This window comes from Miniopterus natalensis, chromosome 1 (assembly GCF_054644295.1).
Source record: "Miniopterus natalensis isolate mMinNat1 chromosome 1, mMinNat1.hap1, whole genome shotgun sequence".
NCBI classification, from domain to species: domain Eukaryota; kingdom Metazoa; phylum Chordata; class Mammalia; order Chiroptera; family Miniopteridae; genus Miniopterus; species Miniopterus natalensis.
This window is the reverse complement of record NC_142081.1, coordinates 158,836,187-158,857,406: the sequence shown is the minus strand read 5'-3', so window position 1 is coordinate 158,857,406 and position 21,220 is coordinate 158,836,187. Positions and strand designations below refer to the sequence as shown.

Here is a 21,220-nt window from a genome sequence, read left to right as displayed (position 1 = left end):
ACATGGACACAGACAACGGTGTGGTGAGGGCCGGGGCTGGGTGGGGCAGGGTCTCCGTGGAGGGGGGCAAAGGGGGGGGTGTGGGGGGCATCTGTAATAATGTCAACAATAAAAATGAAATATAATGTTAATGCTCATGTTAAGAAAATTAGAAAATACAGACTAACAAAAAGAATGTAGAAAATACAAATAATTCCTATGTAGTCAACAGTAACCATTCTTCACTCATTGGAATATATCCTTCTAGAACTTTCTCTATGAAACCTACTCTAGATAATTTAATCAAAAAGGAATTTATTAAAATGATACTGGGTCCCCAAGGTTTTTTTTTAATCTTCACCTGAGGATGTTTTCTCCATTGCTTTTCAGAGAAAGTGGAAGGGGGAGAGAGAGAGAAACATCGATATGAGAGAGACGCATCTATTAGTTGCCTCCCACACTCGCCCCGACCAAGGCTGGGGATTGAGCCTGCACCCGAGGTACGTGCCCTTGGCTGGAATCGAACCTGGGACCCTTCAGTCTGCAGGCCAACTCTCCAACCACTTGAGCCAAACAGGCTAGGGCATGGGTCCCCAAGTTTTATCAGTTACTGCATCTGTCTTCAAATACAAAATCTCTGGGTGATGACCTTTTATCTCACTGGTCTGGCATGAGCCCATCTCAATAATCTGTATGCCGGACTGACTACATTGCAGCTAGTTCTGTGAATGGGTCTTTACTATACTCTCTACGAGGCCAGGCATAGGGAGATGGAGTGCCCACAGAAGCAGTGAGCCCCATAGCCTGAGCCCATTGCTGTAAAATTAGTTTCTCAGCAAGAACCAATGCTGGGCGCCGTACCCTGGTGGTGGACAGGCATTCAGAGGCCTGTGAATGTTGGTGTGAGCAGAAGTTTGTTCAACAGGAGAGCAAACCCAAGTCCAGAATAAGTTGCTATTATAGTAAGGCCACATTTTTCCCCAGACTCCTTTGACATTTCAACTCATCACACGTGATCCTATGTCTGGTACCCACAGGGGCCACACAGGGAGAGCTGCTGCTCCTGCAGGCCCGGAGGAGGCATCCAGTTCTATTAGCAAGCTGGGGCAGGGTTTTGGCCTCAGTCCCAAGATTCTGACATTTAAGTGCTGAGCAGAAGATGGGCATTGGCAGTGGTGGTCTGGAAAGAATCCCTTTCTTTCCCTGGCTACGTTGTTCCTGGCTTTGTTACATTCAAGCCTAATTCATAGCAGGGACTCAGGTTTGGTTTTAATTGCTGGGCAACTAAATATTCAACAGAAACAGTAGCCAGATCAGCCTTGATGAGGGGAAATCCAAGTTGCTGAAGCCACATACAGCCTGCATTTCTGCCTCCATGTCCACTTTGTTCGTGAGATCACTGGGCAACGCTGGAGCGCCTAGAGAAAGAAGCAAGGCTGACACGCGGAGTCGGGCCAACCTTTCCACCTGGTTATTGACTGCTTCCTCCACAGTGGAGGCTTTCGGTGGTTATTCACAAAGAACCAAACATCCTGCCCTCGCCGGTTTGGCTCAGTGGTTAGAGCTTCGGCCTGTGGACTGAAGGGTCCAGGGTTCGATTCCGGCCAAGGGCACGTACCTCAGTGGCAGGCTCCACCCCCATGTGGGAGGCAACCAATCGATGTGTCTCTTTCACATCAATGTTTCTCTCTCTCTCCCTTCCACTCTCTCTGAAAAGCAATGGAAAAAATATCCTCCCATGAGGATTATAAAAAAAAACGGGAGGGAAGAACCAAATATCCTTATACCCTGGGTCCTTTCTGAGAGATCCCCTGTATTCCTCTTCCCCCTAATATGCTTGTCACCAGCCCTACCTTCTTGATCCTTCCAAGTCTCTGGTGGTTGAGCTAAACCACCGGCTACTGACACATGTACCTCAGACCATTTTTCTATTCAGACACAGTGGTCACCAGGTTGAAATAGTTAAAAATTTGTCTACTGGAAAATTCCCCTTCTCGGTTGTTCTCAGGGCCACCCTGCGTTGGGCTCCAGTGTGGTGGCAGGTCACTTGTGCTGGTGCCATCATATTCTGCCGGTTGTCTGTTCAGCCACCTGGACTTCGAGGACGTCCGCAGGTCAGATGTGCAGGCTGAACGGTGGTGTGGTGGGAGCGAGCACACCGTGCCATTTGTTGTGTCTCCAGTTTCTGGTCAAGCCCAGTCCCATACAGAAAACTTCCCCTTGATCATGAGAAGCAATATAATTTGGTAATTAAATGTGTAGACTTTGGAGCCAAAGGGCCTGGGTTCAAATCAAGCTCTGCCACGTATGAGCTATGTGGTTACCCAGCAGATTGTTTATCCCCGCTCCGCTCCAGTTTTCTAAAGCAGGGATAACAGCAACAACAGTACCATCTCCCAGGACCGTGGGGAGGAGTAGAGGGAATGTTACAAGTAGGGGGCTTAGCACGGAGCCTGGCGCATTGGGCGCGCTCACGAAATGCTGGCTGGCTTTGTGGCTTGGTGGCTCAGGCGGCCCCAGGTTATGAGGAGCACCAGTTGCTTGGTTACCTGATGTCTCACAACCAAACTGCTGTGTTTACTAGCGCCAAGGGGCAAGTCAAGACTGGAGTCTCCGAGGGAGAACAGTTCGATGCCACAGAGTTCCTGGCTCGGCTGCAAACCCCTGGGGGCCCTGTGCTCTGCTTCGCTTTCTGCACCTGCCAAAGCTGCCGTGTGCCACAGGTGCTGCAAGCCCGCCGGATTCTCTGGATCAGGGGCAGAGCTTTCTGGACCAGCCAAAAGCCTCCTCTTGCTTCAGGCTGCCCTCAAGCTGGCAGCCTCTCAGATTACCGAAGAAAAGAGCTGAAACAGCGCATCTATATCTGGCCTCCAGAATCCAAAGGGAAGTGCAAGTAGCAACCATTACATGTTATTTCCAACGCCCAGATAGGAGAGACACAAACAACCTCAAGAGTATAGATAATAACGGAAAGCTGTTAATAACTAGGAAGTGATGAGTTTTTGAGTTTTTTATTACCTTTGGTTTTAATGTAATTTTTTAAACTGTAGTATATTTAATAATGACTGTGTTTACCAATGAACTTACCTGAATTTCTTAACATTTAACAGTTGGCTTTTGTGAGGTGATACAAGCTGTCGCTGGCACATTACCGATGGTAGGATTCAAGGCAATGAGGGAGGTTAAGGGTAAAGAATAAAGAGAATTGGCTTCCCCAGCCTCCTGCCAGGTTATTTCCACAAAGGTCATTGAGGCCTTCGCTCAAGGTGGGAAAAGCCGCATATCACAGGGGCGTACGGAGAATTTCTCTGACAAGGAAGGCTGGTTAAGCTGAGTCTGCCATGAAGCAAATGGCCAAATGGGATTAGGTGTTCAAGGGGTTTACCGGGGGAGGGAGCAGAAGATAAGGAGAGCCTTTAGGTTATGATGCCTGTGTGGTCCCTGAGCAAGGAGAGAGGGAAGGAAGGAGGGTTGGAAGGACCTTGAGCTGCGGCACAACTCGAATAAAGCTTTGGCCAGGCCAGTGGCGGGCGCTCAAGTTGAAGTTGCCGAGAGGAGGACCCTCACATCTTGCCAGAATGGGCCGGCCTTCGTATTTCCCCGTGCTAAGGGAGCACGGCCTTAGTGTGAGGGCGGAGCACCCAGAGGGGCTGCAGCTGGGTCCAGAATAACATCCTCCCTGCCGCAGGAGATCTGAGCGGCGCATTTCCGTAGGTTTGGGAGTTGAGGGAGCTTGACGCGATCTGAATCTTCCCATCTGTTCCATCTCAGCATTCAGGGTCTCACTCTTCCCTACACAGTGCTCCACCTTCACATAGCGATCTGGCAAAGCTCTGAATTCAAGTGTTACTTCAATTCAGCAAATAAAGGATCAATTCCCCCCCCCCCTCAGTTCAACAGCTGCAAGACAAGAGATACCTTCAAAGTGTCCTAAAGATTTACTGATTTGAGGGGTGGGAGTCTTTGTTTATTTAATGTCCACGAGTTGATATACTCCTTTCTTCAAAACATGGTGTCTAATTCCTTTCCCCTTGAGGTAGGGACGTGCCTAGAGTTGACTTTAAGAAATAAGTAGGTGGGGAAATAGTAACAACAAAATAAAACCCAGCAACAACAACAAAGATTAAGAATGTGGGAGAAGTGATGAGGTGCGAATTCTGAACTAAATTATGAGAGGTATTGTGGCTCCCTCCTTGTTTCCACTTGGGTTGTCTGCCCTGGAAGAGACTCGCCTCCGTGTTGGGGAGACACGCGGGCCGCCCGTGGAGAGGCCTGCACGCCGAGGAGCTGAAGCCCCTGCAGACAGCCCTGGAAGCGCGTCCTCCAGCCCAGGGAAGCCTTCAGATGGGGCTGCAGCCCGCTGACCATAGGAGGGCTCCTGAGCCAGGACCACCCAGCTAATTGCTCCTGAGCTCCTGACCCGCAAAAACTACTCTAATGTTTGTTGTTTTAAGCCGTTAAGTTTAGGGGTTATTTGTTATGCAGCAATAAGTAACTAATATAGATTTTGGTCCTGGAAGTGGGATATCGCTGTAACCAGAACCTAAACTGTGGAAGAGAGCAGGGGAACTGGGTCGTGGGCTGAAGCTGGAAGAGCTTTGAGGAGAGGGTCAGTGAAAGCGTAGAGGCTTTGAAGAAACTTCGCAGAAGGCTCGTGGGCTTTGAGGAGGCCATGAGGGCAGGCTGCAGAAAATTAGATAAACGCTGTTGGAAACGGGGGGAAATGTTCTCTTGGTGTGAAAGCAGGAAGGTTGGCCACACTGTCCCGTGAAGTAACGTGGAAAGCAGGAAAGGCACCTAATGAACTGGGGATGTAACTAAGATTTTCACTTCAAGGGATTGCCTGGTTTCTTTTTGCTGCTTATGATAAAATGCAAAAAAGTAGAGATGAGCTGAAAGAAGGACAGTTAAATAAAAAGGAACCAGGACTTGATGGTTTTATTATTTATTCATTCATTCAATTAATTTATTTGAGTCTTCACCTGAGGATATTTTTCCATTGCTTTCCAGAAGGAGCAGAAGAGAGGGAGAGACACTGATGTGAGAGAGACGCAGTGATTGGATGCCTCCCGCATGCACCCCGACCGTGGGCCAGTGCTCTAACCACTGAGCAAACCAGCTAGGGCAGGACTTGATGGTTTTAAAGATTCCTATCCTCTCAGATGACAAGTTATGTTTAAATTAAGAAATGATTTAAATGATTTAAATTAAGCCAAGATCAAAAGGACACTTCCAGCCCAACCAGCATAGCGCAGCTATTGAAAGTCGACCTAGGATCCAGGAGATCGAGGTTCGATTCCTGGTCAGGGCACATGCCCAGGTTTTGGGCTCGATTCCCAGGAGGGAGCGTGCAGGAGGCAGCTGATCATCATTGATGTTTCTCTCTCTCTCTCTCTCCCTCTCCCTTCCTCTCTCTCTGAAATCAATAAATATATATATATATATATTTAAAAAAGGGACACTTCCAGGAAAACAGAGTTCAAAGATGAATCCAAGGATGTGACTGTTTAACCCCTTGATAAGGCCTCAGAAAGATCAAAGGTGATGCCTCAGAGCACCGTCCAGTCAAGTCCTCCTAACATTTTTAAAGTGTGCCTTGCAGACTCTCTCAATTAAACAACAGAGCTCCTAGGAAACTGAAGGATGCTGTTCTGCAGCAGAATCTCAAGGTAGAGAAGGGCTTATCTTGAAGAGATTTGTGGGTTCGCCTTTTGAATAATAGTGTGGACCCAATAAGATTCATAGGAGACCTGAGAAGATTTTTGAAGAATTACATCGACATAAACGCTGCCAGGTTGACCAAAAGAAAGAACCCGGTAAAGGGATAAGCGTATTTTGCCTGTGAGAGGAATGTAAGTGATTTATGTCTGGGGGACAAACGGTGCAAATCTTCAAATATGCCCCCAAATTCTTTGTTACTCTTTCCTTCGAGGAGAAGCTTAGTTGTCTTCTTGAGTGTGGCCTGTACTTAGCGGCTTCCTTCCAGGGAATAGAAGGTGGTGGTCACAGTGCTGGTTTCCAAGACTCGGTCATAAAAGGCACTGTGCCTCCCCCTTGCTTTCTCTTGGATCGCACGCTTTAGGGCAGTTTTTCTACCTCTGCACTGTTGATATTTTAAACAGGATTTTTCTTTGTTGTTGGGGCTGTCCTGTGGATTGTAGGACGTTTAGCAGCATCCCTGGCCTCTGCTTACCCAAGATTCAGGGGGAGAGAGAGAGAGGTGGGGGGGAGAGAATTGCTTATTTATTGTTTTGTTTTTTAAGGCTTTGGGTATATCGTGCCCAATTTTTCTCCAAAGAGTGTGTCTCTTTTCCCACTTTCACAAGCTGAATGTGAGTGCCTTTTCCTTAGCATCTTTGCCAATGTTGAGTTTTGTCGTAAAAAAAAAGAATCTATGCCAATTTGATAGACAAAATTTTGTATCTTGTTTTAACTTGTGCCTTTTCTGTTGTTGGTGACTTTGACCACTTAAGAAATGATTTGCTCTGTTATGTTTCTTTGTGACTTAGCCCATTCTTGCCCTGGGGCAGGGGCAAGGGCGCAGGCCCGGGCCCACTTTCTCTGAGCGGAACAGACAGTGCTGCACATCCGGGGCGGGGAGCCGGGCAAGCCTTGCCTCCCGCAGCGCCCCTCCCGGGCAGGTGCCCAGGGGTGACGTTCTTCCATTAGAAATAGACTCTTTTAGTTTGTTCTCTCTCCAGATTTGCTTTAAAATATCAAGCAAATTCCCTCTAAGGTGTTAGTGACACATCAACCTTTTTTTTGACATGTTAACAGACAGCAATACTAAGTGCCCCCCATGGTGGGCTGGGTGGGAGGGACCAGGAAACAGTTGAAGAATAATACTCAAGAGGAAAAAGACAAGAATCGGGGGATAAGGGGCGCCCCAAACTTTGTCCTCATCACAGTTTTGTTCAGGCCTGTCCTTTTCTGACGGCCCTCCCTCTCTCCCAAGAAGATAACTGTCAGTTCTTTAAACGTTTTTTCTAGACATTTATGTCCTATAATTTAATACATTTTAGAGCTTCACCATTCCTGATAGTCATTCATTCATTCATTCATTCATTCATTCATTCATTCATTCAATACATATTTTGAGCCCTAATGTGCAGGGCTCTGGGCATGCTATGGGACACTAGGAAAAGCCTGTAAATTCCCTGCCTTTTATACTCCACTGAGGGAAACTCACCGTCGAGTGATCAGGTAGCAGGGCGAGTGATGTGAGATGTAACAGCCACCAGTGGGTGTGGGATGGAGAATCGGGGCCGCCAGCCTGATGTGGCCCTGAAGGGATGGCTTTGGGGAGAGGGGTTAGACGACCTTTCTGAGGAGAATTCCCAACTACATTCTCAAGTAACAGTTTGCGCCTGGTGGGAAGGGGGAGTCTTTTGTTCTTTGCTACGATTATTTGAATTGTTTCCCCTTGGGTGAAGAGTTGGCGTGCGTGGCATAGCCTGGCACGGCTGGCTCCAAGAAGCAGACAGAGCCGATCACCTACTGGCTCTTCCCTTTGTGTGTTCTCCCCGCTGCCCCGGCTCTGGAGGCCCCGACACCACCCCGAATAAGCTCCGTTTCCCCCTTTGCTGATCCCTTCCCTTCCTTCCCCCTTCCTCTTCAAGTCTCCCAGATCTGAGTTAGCCTCACTCCCAGTGTCCTTGCTACTTAAAGCGAAGTCCACAGACCAGCAGTATTGACGGGCAGCTCATTGGAGAAGCAGAAATCCAGGCCCCAGCCCAGCCCCACTGAACAGGAATCTGTATTTAGCAGCATCTCCGGTGCATCCTCTGCCCGGTTAAGTTGGAGAAGTCCTAGTTCAGAGCTGTTACCTGCACTGGTCTGAGTAAGGCCCCTCTCTGGTTATTCATTCATTCCTCCTTTATTCCAATGCCCAGTCCTATCCTTTCGTCCCCTGAAGACACTCTCTTTAATTTGTTTAAGAATTCACCTTGCCCGGCCGGGGCATGGCTCAGTGGTGGAGCTTAGACCTGGGGTCCAGGAGATCGGGGTTCGATTCCCGGTCAGGGCACATGCCTGGGTTTCGGGCTCCATCCCCAGTCGGGGGCTTGCAGGAGGCAGCTGATCAATGACTCTCTCATCACTGATGTTTCTCTCTCTCTCTCTCTTTCTCTTTCTCATTTCCTCTCTCTGAAATCAATAAAGATATATTAAATAAATAAAAAAAAGAATTTGCCTTAAATTATGTATGCATGTATCTTTGAAACTTAAGTGGGGTTATTTTAAGTGCATATGTCTTTTCAAATTACATAAATACTAGAAATCTTATTGTTTCTTACTTTTTAGTCACTATTATGTACTTCAGATTTAATTGCCTTACTATGTTCTAACTACTGCATAGTATTTCATAGGCATCTACCTTGTTTATTTAGCAATTTCACCTGATGGGCAGCTAGGTGGTCTTGAATTTACGGTTGCTCCAGATAGCATCATATTTTCCCCTTACAGTCTTGTGCAAAGTTTCCTCTGGGCCACACATGTTCAGGAGTGGGATTGCTGGTCATGGGTCTCTACATACCTAATTTCACAAAATTTTCCCAGATGGTTCTCCAGATTGTTTGTAGCTATTTACTCCCCTCACCCCACAGCATCCATCTTCTTTCTAATATTTGCCTTTCTGATGAATGTAAAATGGTGCAATAGCACTGTTTAAGTTTGCATTTATCTGATGACCAGTGAATTTGAGCATTTCTGCATCTTTTAGCTAACCATTCATTTATTCAACAAAATATTAGTGTCTGTTACATTCCAGGCATCATTCTAGGCACCAGGGAAAAGCATCCCCTGTCCATTTACGCTGGAGCTCATGTCCTTTTTTGGTCAGTTTTTTCTAGTTCATTGTATATCCACATATTAATCCCTTGTCGGGTTTAATAACACTCAAACCTTCTCCCCATGTGGACGTACCCGATAACTTTGTCTGTGGCATGCTTCATTGACCAGATAGCTTTACCTTGATAAAGTCATGGCATTTTTTGACCTCCTATGTTATGCAAGTCACAGTGACTGTCTCCTGGAATTTGTCCTATTAGCTTTGTAGTTTGCCATTTACCTTTAGGACTTTATTCTATCTAGAGTCCACCGATTGGTGTGGTACATACAAAGTAGTAATCTAACTTTATTTTTTTTCTGTAAAATGAGCAAGCTCTCCCCGCACAGAGTTTGCTTTTCTCTCTAGGTTTTATCATTTAGCATGAGAGGTCTCAGCCTGGAGTCTATTCTGGAACTGAGATGAGTCAGAGATTTGCAAACAGCTGCAGGGAGAAAATGCCTCTGTGAAACCTGAAGCAGGGCAGCTCCGTGTGACTTTGCAGAAAGGTTGGGCGTGTGGTTAATGTGACAAGGAGCAACGGGAGCCAGAGGCTTGACAGCAGCGGACAGGTGCTGGTGCGGTGCGTGCCTTTCCCCATGAGGCCAGGGCCGGGGCCTGCAGAGGGGCCACAAAGCAAGAGCAAGGCCGCCATTCACACACCTTGGGCCACTGCCAGGGGAGTTCTCTGCTGTCACAGGTCCAGCTTTCCGCACGCACTTCCAAACTTGTGCCTTGAAATTTGGTTTAATAATCGTTATGATTCAGTGTAACTACAGGGTGTCCCCCCAGAATCTATACACACTTTATCAGCTGACAGCTGTTAAGTGAAGATGAAATGTATTCTAATAAACACTGCCTTTATAATTACTCAAAGTGTGTATACATTTGGGGGGGTGGAGAGGCACCCTGTAGAGTTTCAGGCATGGGTCCTGGGGGGTCAGGATACAGAGTCTGAATCCCAGCTCGGTCACTAATCATCTGTGAGGCCTTGTGCAGACTGCTGCTCGCAGGGTTTACGTGACATAGTCCCTGTACAGCACTTAGCCCAGTGCCGGCATCTATTAGGAACTCAATGAACACAAATACTAAAAGAGCCTGTTAGACAATAGCCTTTGCATTCCAGGGGATACAAAGAATAAAACGCTGGCCCTCAAGAAATTTATAATGTAATATGGGGATGAGATGAACTATAAAAATAATTATACTGTAAGAGAAAATCTCATATTTTGCTCTAAGAGAGTTATAATATGTAGTTAGAGTTCAATGAAAATGGTGTATCAATGTGAGGTCTGGGGGCCGTGGGGTGGGATCGGGGGCTGGGGAGTTTCATGGAAGAAAGGGGCCCTTAGGAAACGTCTAGACCAACGGGTGAGGGTTCCAGAGAGAGAGGCCCACCCTGGCTGGGGGCAGGTAATGGTAAGAGAAAGGCCTGGAGAGGTCGTGGGGCCAGGTCACTGCCGCCTTGGAGGCAAACACGGGGTTGAACTTAGCCTGGGGGCAGAGCCTGTACTTTAGAGGTGGGGGAGAAGGTCACGGCCAGAGGGCAGGGGGTGCGGAGGTGCCACTGCGTTGTCTGGACACAGACCGGGGACCTTGGAGGGGCCGAGAGCACTGGGAATGACAGGAGGGCAACGCCAGGGGAGGTGACTGAAGAATGAACAGGCTCAGTGAGGGAGAGGTCCCTCGTCCCAGCGCTGCCCCCCCTGCTTCCCGGAGCCTCAGCCCCTTCCCGTGGCCTCCTCTCCCTCCCGCGAGGCCCAGGAAGGTGTCCTGGCCGCTCACACCCTCGGCCGGTCCCCAGGGCTCCCTTCTGCCCGCTCGCTCTCCCGCGGCAAGGACTCCCCCGGGCCCTGTGCTGCTCTCAGGCAACACCTGCATTTCTCTCCCACCTTTCGCCTCCACGTTTCTCAGGAAAGGACCCCTCAGCGATGGGCTCTCGGCCTTCACATCACACCCGGCCTCCCGGACCCAGCTCCCAGCCCTGCAAGCACCGCAGCTGCCCATGACCCCCGCCGTGTCAACTCCAAACCCCGCAGTCAGTCCTCTTCCCGCTTACACGCTTGTCCAGGGACACCCCCGTTCCCCGCTCCCCACCTCCTTCTGTGCCTGACTTTGGAAACAAGGGCCCCATTCTCTCTCCCCTAGCTCTTCCTTCCCACCCGCTTTAAATAAAGCTGCTGTGCATGCTTTGTCGTATTCACTCTACACCAGCAGTGACCAATCTTTTCTTGCAGGAGGTTAGAGAAAGAATATATATATATAATCTTTAAAATATCCATCTGTATTTATACCTATCTATTTATACTGTTTCATAGAATAATAATCAGTTAGAACATGGGCACTACCTATGGCGTCTAAAATATTACATCAAGACATAATTGCCATATAATTAGCAATAGCTTTCCAATCTTTCTTCTTGAAATTATGCAAAGGGCTGAAGTTACGCTCATTCTTGATTTCCCTTCAAAACATTAATCTCTGTTATGGATTTAATTGCCGCCCGCCTATGAGGAATTTCCAGTATCTCTTCTTAAACCACAGAGCCCAGTTCCAGCCCCCTGCTAGTGCCTCACAGTTAACCCATCGCACAGGACTCAGCACCTCCCTCCCTCACCCCTGAGGAATCTGCCTCCCCAGGCTCAAAGGTCTTCTATTTAGAGGCAAATAACATTATTTTGCAGTTGTATAGGGATAAACGCAGTGTTATCAGTGCTCTAAGAATGTTTTTAGAATAGACTTTTAAGGAATATGGTAGTAAATGGAGTATTTTTTAGAGCAGCAGCACAGAAATTAATGAATCAACATTTTAAGTTTAGAAAAGGCAAATAATGTTCCTTAAAAAGGTTGCATGATAAACCTGATACAATGTAAAAAGAATTCTGATGGGTTGAGAAGAACTGTGTCATTTTTTGGTTATAGTTTTCATCAATGAAATAGAAATTGATGACAACAAGAAACTTTATTAAGAGCCTTCTAGGTATTAGAAATGAATAGTAGGGATTGCATTCTAAGATTTCATAGATTCAGGTTTTATTCATTAGCACGCTGATAAAGATACTTTGACCAATGAAGCAGCAACCGAAGCTATCAGTGAGAAAATAAAAAGGAAATGTTCCAGGATTTTCATCCTATTTATAAAATCGTTCTATTGGCGTTAGAGCTTGTAACATCCAAGGACATCCTATGGCATCAAGTTTTTAATTTGACAACAGGATATAGAACAAATCTACATTTTTCTACAAAATTCTGATTTTTAAAATTAGATCTATAATAGTCTTAAGTTTTAAGCAGCAGTTAATAAGACACGTTCCACAATAGAGTTACAGTCCACAAAAGACATAGTCCACAAAGAGAATGATGTTTCTTACAGTGACACTAATCTTCTTAAAAATATAGCTTTACTACCACTTTTCATTATTTTCATACTCATCTCAAGATTGGCTTTGCTATGGGAAGGCTGCCTGAAGTGAGATGCATGGGTGGTTGTCAGTGGTCTTAAACTTTAGCGGTCGTTAAAAAGTCTGTCACTGAATCCCTAATTAACTTAGGACACGAAACCCTGACAAACATCTGCACTGTATTAAAAACGCACATAGAATCTATAGAAAGAAGGCGACAGTGATGCTCCAGGCGGGCGTACATGGAGCTCTTCAACTCGTTCACTCAAGCTGCACCTTTGGAGGCACCGCCCTGGGAATGTTCCAGGCTCCGGGGACTCACAGAGAGCGAAGGACAGTGAACCCTGCTTTCACGTAGTTTACACCCTACAGAGGAGAGAGAAGGTAGACAAAGCAAATGCATGGGATAAACAGCGAATTAGAAGTGGTTCCCTAGATGCGAAGGACCAAAATAAAGCCAGGGAAGGGTAGGGGGAGCAGGGGGTTGTAATTAAAATTGGGTTGCTGGGGAAGGGCTCCCAGGGCGGAGCCACAGCCCTGAGGAGGGCAGGGGGACAGGGGGCGCCCGGATGGCTCCAGGCCAGGACTCGGGGAGCTGCAGGAGGGACAGATGGCTGTGAGCCCAGAGAGGTCAGGGGACAGGTCCTGCGGGGTCCAGAGGTTTTCTCCCTGAGATGTGGAGCAGTCGGGGGTCTCGCCGAGAAGCAGACGATGGGAGTGTGTGTTCTGACTGAGGCTCTGGCCGCAGCCAGCGGGGGCTCAGGGGCGGAAGCTGGGGGAGCAGTGAGAAGTGACAGCAATGATGCAGGACGGAGATGATGGTGGCGGGCCAGGGCGGCACCTGCTGCGCAGAGAAGCGGAATTCTGAACGTATTTAGAGGAACACGTGGCAGGACTTGCTTCTGCTCCGAGAGAGGGGATAAAAGGAGAGTCGGGATGGCTCTAAGCTGACGTTTTTCCAGCAATGGGAAGGGCTGTGGTTGCCATTTCCCGAGAAGAAAGCCGGGCAAGCAGCAGGTTTGGGCAGGAAGGTCGGGAGTTCAGGGTTCGAGTGGTGCCTATTTTCATGCCGGAGGGGAGGCCCGGTTGGTGGCCCCCCTCCGGCTCCCCGTGCCCGCAGGGCTCCTGGCCGCACCCAGCAGGCGCCCCCGCCGCAGCTTCAGGGGCGAGCCTCGCGCCCTCTGCGGGCTGCGCTCCGACCCAGCGCGCACGTCGGAGCCGCTCCTTTTCCCCAGCGCGTCCCTTCAGCAGCTGTTCCAAGGCGGCTGCTGGCGGGCCGCGGCCTGCGGGGGGGGGGGGGGGGCGTCCTGCAAAGGGAGGTCACCCCGCAGGCGCAGACGTGGGAACCGTCAGCTGAAGGTGGGCTGTGAAACCATCCCATCAGGAGAGGGGTGAATCTAGAAAATGTTAAAGAAAAAAAAATCTACCAGCCCCAAATGGTGTCACTCTTGCTAAAAGCCCATGTTTACAAACCTAGACTTACATCCTGCTCTAACTGCAGGTTCGTCTGCTCCCAGAAACATCGCCTTGATCAGCCGGCACGGGGTCCCCAGTCACCCCCGAAGGGAATCCGTCGCACGGGCGGCTTTGTCCCCCGTGGGAAGGGGAGCGGTCTGCGTAATAAGGACTCTTCGTCCCGAAGCGTCCCAGCCCCCAAATGACCCTCCCCGTCCTGTCGGTCGTGCCCCCCGACCCTCCCCGTCGAGCGGCGCCCCAGAGGCCCCCCGTGGCTGGTGGGCGGCCGCCCGGCCGCAGGTGAGGCCGTAAAGCCGACTCGGTCTCCAGGTTGACTGCACTGCGTCTGGATGTTTAACAAAATAAATGCGTGTGACTCTTAGCTCAGGCGGTGTTTGCGAGATCAAGTCCGAGGTCCGGGCGCACCCGGCCGGCGCTCGGCACCGGGCGGCTCGGTTTGTGTAACGGGCCCGCCTGCGGGGGCTCGTCCCGGGCAACACCCAGCCCGCACCCGAGGGCGCGCGTTTTGCTACAATCGCCCGAAAAAGGTCGCGGAGGAAGCAGCGCAGGGAAGCGGGTGGGAGGGTCGGCGCCCCGCCCGGTCCCTCGGGGGCGCAGGCTCGGGGGGCTGGGCGCCCGACAGGAGGCGCAGCGCAGCGCGCACCAGGCCCCGGGCTCCCCGCCGGCCGCGCCTGGCTCGCCCCGTCCACGCCGCGCTCCCTCGGCGGCCGGGCGCACGGCGGCCTCTCGGGGCCTAAGCTCGGGAAACCTCCCGCCCCCGCCGGCCGCGCGGCTACGGGGTCCGTCCGTGCGGGGAGGCGCGGGGCGCGGGGCGCCGGCCGGGCGGGGGGCGCCGGCGGCACTGGGTTCCTGGCGGGTGCGACACACACGTGGACGGGGCGCCCGGTGCCCTGGACCCGGCGACCGGCGGAGTCGAAAATGAAAAACGTCGGGAAGGCGCGCGCGTCGCGCGGGGCGGCGGGGCGGCGGGGCGGCGGGGCGGCGGGAGCGCGGGGCGGCGGGGCGGCGGGGGGGCGGGGCGGGGCGGGCGCTGGTCCCGGGGGCCGGGCTCCGCGGGGTCGCGGGCCAGCGCGGGCCGTAAAAGGCTGGGGCCGGCGGGGTGGGTGTGGCTTTGACTGCGCGACCCGAGCGCGTCCGGCCTCCGTCGTCTCCCGCAGCGGCGGCCCGCCATGGGCGCCGTGTGGTCCGCCCTGCTGCTCGGAGGGGGCCTGGCCGCCGCGCTTCTGGTCTGGCTGCTGCGGGACAAGGGACGGCAGGGGGGCGCGGGGCAGGGGCAGGGGCAGGGGCAGGGCGCCGCTGCCGGGAAGGCTGCGCCTGCGGGGGACGAGCGGCGCGGCGGCGGCGGACTGAGCCCCGGACCTTGCCGGCGGGAGCTGCTCCCCAAACCAGGTACCGCGGCCGCCTCCCCGCGCCTCGAGGGCGGATCCGCCCGGGGCTGAGACGTTCCCCGGGGAGGAAATACCCCCCCCCCCGCGCGTCCCCAGAGCCCGTCTCCAGGGACGGGCTTCCCTGCGCCGAGGACCCTCCCCACGGCCCGCGTTTCCCACGCTGGTGCGCACGCGCCGCGCGGGCTCCCCGGCCCCCGGGGCCCTGGGGACGGGGCGGTTCGTCCCACGGCGGCCCCCGCCTGGCCTCTGTCCCGGGCGGACCCTCCCGGGCCCCGCAGGTGGGTGGGCTCCGCGCGGCCGCGCCCCGCCCCGGGCTCGGAAAGCAGTGCGGAGGTTTAGGGGGACCCTGCAAGCCCTGCAGCCTCCGCCGGGGCGGGGACGCCGTCTCCGCCGCCGGGCCCGCGCCCGCCCCCCCGCGGGAGAGCCGGGCGGGAGCGCGGGCGAGCACTGCCCGCTGGACGCGTCGGCGGGACGGCCGCGGGCTGGCTGGTCGCGGGGCACGTGCTGCGGGGACTCCGTGGGGACGCAGCGCGGAGCGGCCCTGACTCCTGGGTTCAAGCCCCTGCGTCTTAGAGGGGCGCCGGCGGAACGCCTGGCTCTGCCGAGCGCGCCCGGGCCCAGCCTGGCGCTGAAAGCACCTGTGGACGTTATTGTTCGTGGAATGCCGCTCGCGTGTGGCCGCCTGAATATCTGCCCCCGGGGGCGGGACGAGCGGAGAGCTTAGTTTACGTTACCTGACCTCATGTTTCAGGGTGAAAGGTTGAGGGAATTCAGAGTAATATGTTTCCATCTCACTTCCAACGCCACCATTAAAGAGAAAATTAAAGACCACCCCCCCCCCACCTGTTCCCTGGCCGTGCGGCTCAGTTGGTCGGGCCTGGACTGCGCCCGGAGGGGCTGGATTCCCGGTCGGGACACTGCCCGGGTTGCCCGCTGCGTCCTGGCGGGCGGCGTGCAGGAGGCGGCCGGCGGGTGCTCCGCTCTCACCCTGATGTTTCTCTCTCCCTCCCCCTTTCTCTCTAAAAATCAATAAAAAAATCTTAAAACCAAACCCCAGCCAGCACCCCACCAAACCCCTGTGGTGGGTGTGCGACTGGTGAGTTTGACCTCGCAGGGAACAATTTAGGTGATCAATGCGGTGGCCAAGAATGAAACAGTCTAGAGCGAGCGTGGAGTGCATCCCTTAGGAACACCTTGGAGAGCGGACAGCAGGAGGGGAGGTGAAAAGCCGCGGTTTGTTGAAGAGCTCCCCGAGGCCCGGGTTGGCCGGAGAGAGCACCCCGCGCCCTGCCCGCCCTTGCCCAGGGAGGCTGCCCGCGGCCCCGGAGAGCGCGGGCTGTGCTGGTCGGGTGGCCGCCCAGCCCTTGGCCCCACAGGCTGTGCAGCGTTTTTGATGACAGGAGCCAATCGACTTGCTGGGCGGCCTGAGAGCACGGCCTGCGGCGGCGGGACGGACACCTGCCTCTGCCGCCTCGTGTTGGGCACATGGGCGCTCTTAGCAGCGGTATCGGTTCGGCTCCGAGCCGGGTACCCAGGTCCTTGACTTCAGTCGGGAGAGGTTTTGTGAACCGCAGATAGATTAGCGGTCAAGTCCTCAACGACCAAGCCTGTTTCCTCAGCCCAGCTTACTTTTTTCTCATGAGGCCTGACTTACGTTCTGTTTTTATAGAGCATCTTCAAGAAAGCAACGGATGTTTGGTTTCAGAGACCAAAGGCCCTGGGACCGCGCAGGACGCAGCGTGGCGGCCGCGGAGTCCTGGAGAACGCGGCGACCGCGACAGTGCGAGACCGCCGGCTCCTGTGGGGCGGTCCCCAGACACAGACTCTGCAGCCACGCCTCCGTCTAGTTACTCCAGAGGACACGCTGAGCCCTCAGGAAATGACAGCCACGAACCTCGAACAGGAGAATGGGGGTGCCAAGCGGGACGAGGGACCCCCGCTGAAGCAGCTCCGAGGTTTGCAGAGAAGCTGCCCCTGGACAGAGGTGAGGAAGAAGTGAGCCTCGCGCAGCTGGACAGACAGGACTCCGCTGACCAGGAGGGCTGGGAGGTGGTGTCCAGGCACTCATCCTGGGGGGAGGTCGGGTTGGCTGGCAGTCTTGAGGCTCCACCGTTAAGCCCGAGCCAGGGAACGAACTGTGGCAGAAACACTGTGGCGGAAGCAAGAGGCCAGGAACTGGATGTTAAAACAGAAGGGGCGGCGGCCGTGGCCGCGGAGCCTCGGCAGGTCCGCGTCCGGTTCCAGGTCCACTACATCACACGCACCGGCGCGCAGCTCCTGGCAGTAACCGGAGACCACGAGAGGCTGGGGCGGTGGGCCGCCCCCGTCCCCCTCCGGCGCAGCAGGCACGGCCTCTGGGCGCGCTCCGTCTCCCTGCCCGCCGGCGCCCTGGTGCAGTGGAAGTTCGTGGTGGTGGAGAACGGGCGGGTGGCGCGCTGGGAAGAGTGCAGCAACAGGCTGCTGGCCACTGGCCGCGAGGATCAGTTGGTTCACAAGTGCTGGGGGGTCCACTGATTCGCTTTGAGGGTGCTGAGGCTGTTGCAGGAAGGGGAAGGGGCTGAGGCTGTGGAGCACACCGGACACTGTGAAGTGAAGGAAGAATAAGTCCAAGTTTAGCCAGGTAGTTTCAGCTTTGCTAGTGGCTTTTGTCTAATGTGCAGAAATATATACGTAGACAATGCTTCCAGGGAGCATGGGTTTTTCTGCGGCGTTGATGGGTGGCTTTATGCTGATCCACCCGGGCTTTAGGGCTTGGTCCATCAGGGGAGTGACTTGGCGAAGCTCCGTCAGGGAGCACAAAAGCTAACCAGCTGCACAGGGTTCGAGCCTGAGCCCTTGGGGATGCAAAACAAGCTGCCTTCAAAAAGCTGGTTTCTTTGTGGCGCAGCTGGGGAAACGTGCTCTTTACTACATGCACACTTTATGCTTAAAAATAGTTCACACCACGTGGAACTGTGATCAGAAAATCCCCGGTCACCGATGTGCTCGGGAAGGCTCTGCGGCTGCCCAGTGTTCTTGGCTTGATTTTACCTGCCTGGTACGGCTTGAGGGTGGCAGTTCCGTCTTTGTCTTGCGATCGAAGGCTAGCGTGGAAACAAGGGCGTGATCAGAGTCTGTCGTCAGGAGCAGCCCACGAGGAAAGAGCAGAAATGGGGTTGAGGTGTGGGCTGAGCCAGGTGGCCGGGAAGATGGCTCTTAGGGGCTGGGAGACACAGGCAGGCGCAGCTGACTGCAGGGGGCACAGGGCTGTCGTTCACTCCGGGGCCTCTGTGGCACCATCTCTGCCCGCTGCAAGGGCCGACAGACAGCTGTCGCATAGCAGTCTTTTCACCCCCTCCCCTCTCCTTCTTACCAGTAGCTGTTTTGGGGGTAACCAAACTGTAACAGGACAGTGATGGAGAAGTACAACTTTACTCAGAAGAAATAAGCATTTAAAATTTGCTATTATAACTGAAAAAATAAAACCTGAGTTTTAATGTCTTTATTAAATGTCTGGATTATTTGTCTAAATCTTGGTTCCATAATAGCTTCAATGTAAGATAAAATAGTAACATTTTCCTCCATTAATAACAGACACAGAAAAAAGCAAACATCAAGAGGCAGAGAAGTCTGTTTTTCTCCTCTCTTCGGAGACAAAGTTTCAGAATATTTCTTTCAAAGCTACCTTTGGAGGGTTTTATGCATACCTGTACTTGAAAATGAATTCTAATACCTTAAAATTGCTTTGAATAAGTGTAACATCTTTTGGTGAAACATTAATTTTGGTTACAGGTGGTCTTTGCAGAAAAAAGCTTAAACTCAACTGAAGATAGTGTTAGAAAGTGCTTAAAAGAATTGTTTCATTTCTTAGCTCATAGCATTTTTATGTTAAATTGGGGTGTATTTCTTACATCCTTCATAATGAATTTAATATTCTACCAGTGAGGCATTTCCTGTTACTGCCCAGAATACCCAAGCACTTCTATTAGGTAAAATTAAAGGTAAAACTTATTATAAATAAAAGTCTTTAGAGTTATATTATTAGCCATTTTATCATTACCTTATGAAATAAATAATTTTTCAGTAAATCCAGTTGATTTAAGAGATACTTATAATACTAAATTTCGTTTTAAAAAATTATTTAAAATTGGATGTGCTTAGAGTGCTAATGTTATAGCATAGTAAAAGCTAGGAAAATTCCAGGAGAAGCAGAATAGGGAAACTGAGACAGACAGGTAAACAGAATTTTGCAGCCATCTAGTAAATCCTATCTTCCCTGTACCAAGCACACTTGAGAGTAAATGGTTTGCATTTCTCCTCCCCAGCAAGAGGGTAAATAGCTTAAGTCACCCTACTCAGGGAGACACATCACAGAAATCCAGTAAGTGCCATTTGCCAACCACACCCAAGGACAGACAAATTAAGAATAAACCTCACCCGGGCGTGGCTCAGTGGCTGAGCATCAGCCTGGGATCCAGGAGATCGAGGTGCGATTCCCCGTCAGGGCACATGCCCAGGTTGCCAGCTTGATCCCCAGTAGGGGACGTGCAGGAGGCAGCCGATCAATGACTCATCAGTGATGTTTCAACTCGCTCGCTCTCCCCCTCCCTTCCTTTCTCTGAAATCAATAAAGATGTATTAAAAAAAATTATTTAAAAAATCATCTCATTTTGGTACATGAGTGTAAAGCTGATGAATATTATACTGATCCGCCCCAAGACCTCCCTTAAATGCCCAACCTTTCAACACCTGAAAATGAACGTCCCAATTCGCTCTCCCTCCGTGGAGCACACCTGTGCCATTCCCTCCCCCTCTCCTTCCCCCCCAACCTCTAAGGGACCCCACGAGACTTGCAGCCGGGGAGCAGTGGGATGAGGCAGCTTGCTCCTGGCTCACCCCTGAACCTGACCCCAAGGCCCCCTCTTCTCTGACTTCCCAGTGAGCCAGAGCGGCCCAGCCGGGCTCTCCTCTTGCTGCTTCTGTGCCCGTTTCACTGTCCTAAGTATATTTTTGCTTCAGTCAGTAAATTTTGCTTTGTTTTCTACACTTTGTTTGATTGAAATCTTTCCCTCAAGAAGACAAGAACCGAGGCCTCCTTGTCTTGCTTGTAACACTTAGAGTGCTAACACTGTCATTTAGAGGAGAAACATGAGGATTTGTGTGTGAGAGAGAGTCGATGTGCCTTAGTTTATTATCTGTACTGGACAGGGCTGCCGCCAGCTGCTGTCACAGGCACTGTGACACAAGCTTATTTCTTACTAAACAGTGAGCAGTGGGCTTTTCTGGCAGGAGGGCAGCTCTTGCAGACTCACCCAGGTTCCTTCTGTCCTACAGCCCTCTGGGCCCTCACTGTCCTCTGTCACCAGCCCATGGGAGGGGAAATGAAATGCGGGGAAACCACAAATGCTTTCAAGAACTTTTGGCCAGAAAGTGCCACATGTCACTCTGTCCACGTGCAATGTCCTAATGGTGGAGGGCAGGTGGGGCTGGGAAACAGCCTCTCGCTGGGCAGCAGTTTCTGTGACATCTGGGCCGGGCCAGGAGTGCAGACTGTGTTCAGCCAGCCTTCTGTAGTGAGTGACATCTCTACTGTCTTCAGCACAATTCAGTTTTGCACACCTTATCTCCTTCTGTTTGGTTCACACGTGAGGTGTAATAGATTTGGTCTTTGTTCCAGGTGCCTAGCACTGAGCTGCTCAGATCCTTGGAATGTCTTGAGATGCGAATGTCTTTTGTTAGTCACAATGAGGCCCTTTAGATCACACCTGAGCTTATAGTGTGAGGTGGTTTTTGGTGGAGCCCTTTATGGCCCCCGGGATGGAGCTGGTCACCAGGAAGACAGAGTGATTAGAGGTCTGGAACTTTCAGCCCCACCCACCGATCTCTGGGAAGAGGTGGAGAACAGAGTAAGCTCTAAACACTCTTGAATACAGTCAAGTGCCCAATAAAGATTATCCAGTCAGCCGTGGACCAAAGGACCGAATTAGGTTATAATGGAGCTGAAAATCCGCCACCTAGTGAGGTGGCAGCCGTCCTGGCATCGTATCATTACTCACGTGGGCGTGGAGATGCTGGTGTGATCAAACCTGCGCTGCCAGTCGTATAAAAGCACAGCACATGCAATTATGTACAGCGCGGAATACTTGATAATAAATGACTATGTTACCGGCTTA

The 21,220-nt window shown here is 52.0% G+C and overlaps 1 protein-coding gene across 1 annotated transcript; it reads left to right on the top strand.

Annotated features, from left to right (window-relative positions):
* The first annotated feature begins 14,849 nt into the window (after positions 1-14,849).
* On the top strand, positions 14,850-17,582 carry STBD1 (starch binding domain 1). The gene is made up of 2 exons (XM_087816347.1): positions 14,850-15,069; positions 16,738-17,582. The coding sequence occupies exons 1-2, from the start codon at positions 14,850-14,852 to the stop codon at positions 17,580-17,582; spliced, it is 1,065 nt and encodes a 354-aa protein (XP_087672473.1).
* Positions 17,583-21,220: the final 3,638 nt, after the last annotated feature.

Bases quoted from the DNA above. Each gene is read 5' to 3' on its own strand.
- STBD1 (XM_087816347.1), top strand. From the start codon at position 14,850: ATGGGCGCCGTGTGGTCCGCCCTGCTGCTCGGAGGGGGCCTGGCCGCC. The intron at 15,070-16,737 runs GTACCGCGGCCG...CTGTTTTTATAG, and splicing joins GGAGCTGCTCCCCAAACCAG to AGCATCTTCAAGAAAGCAAC.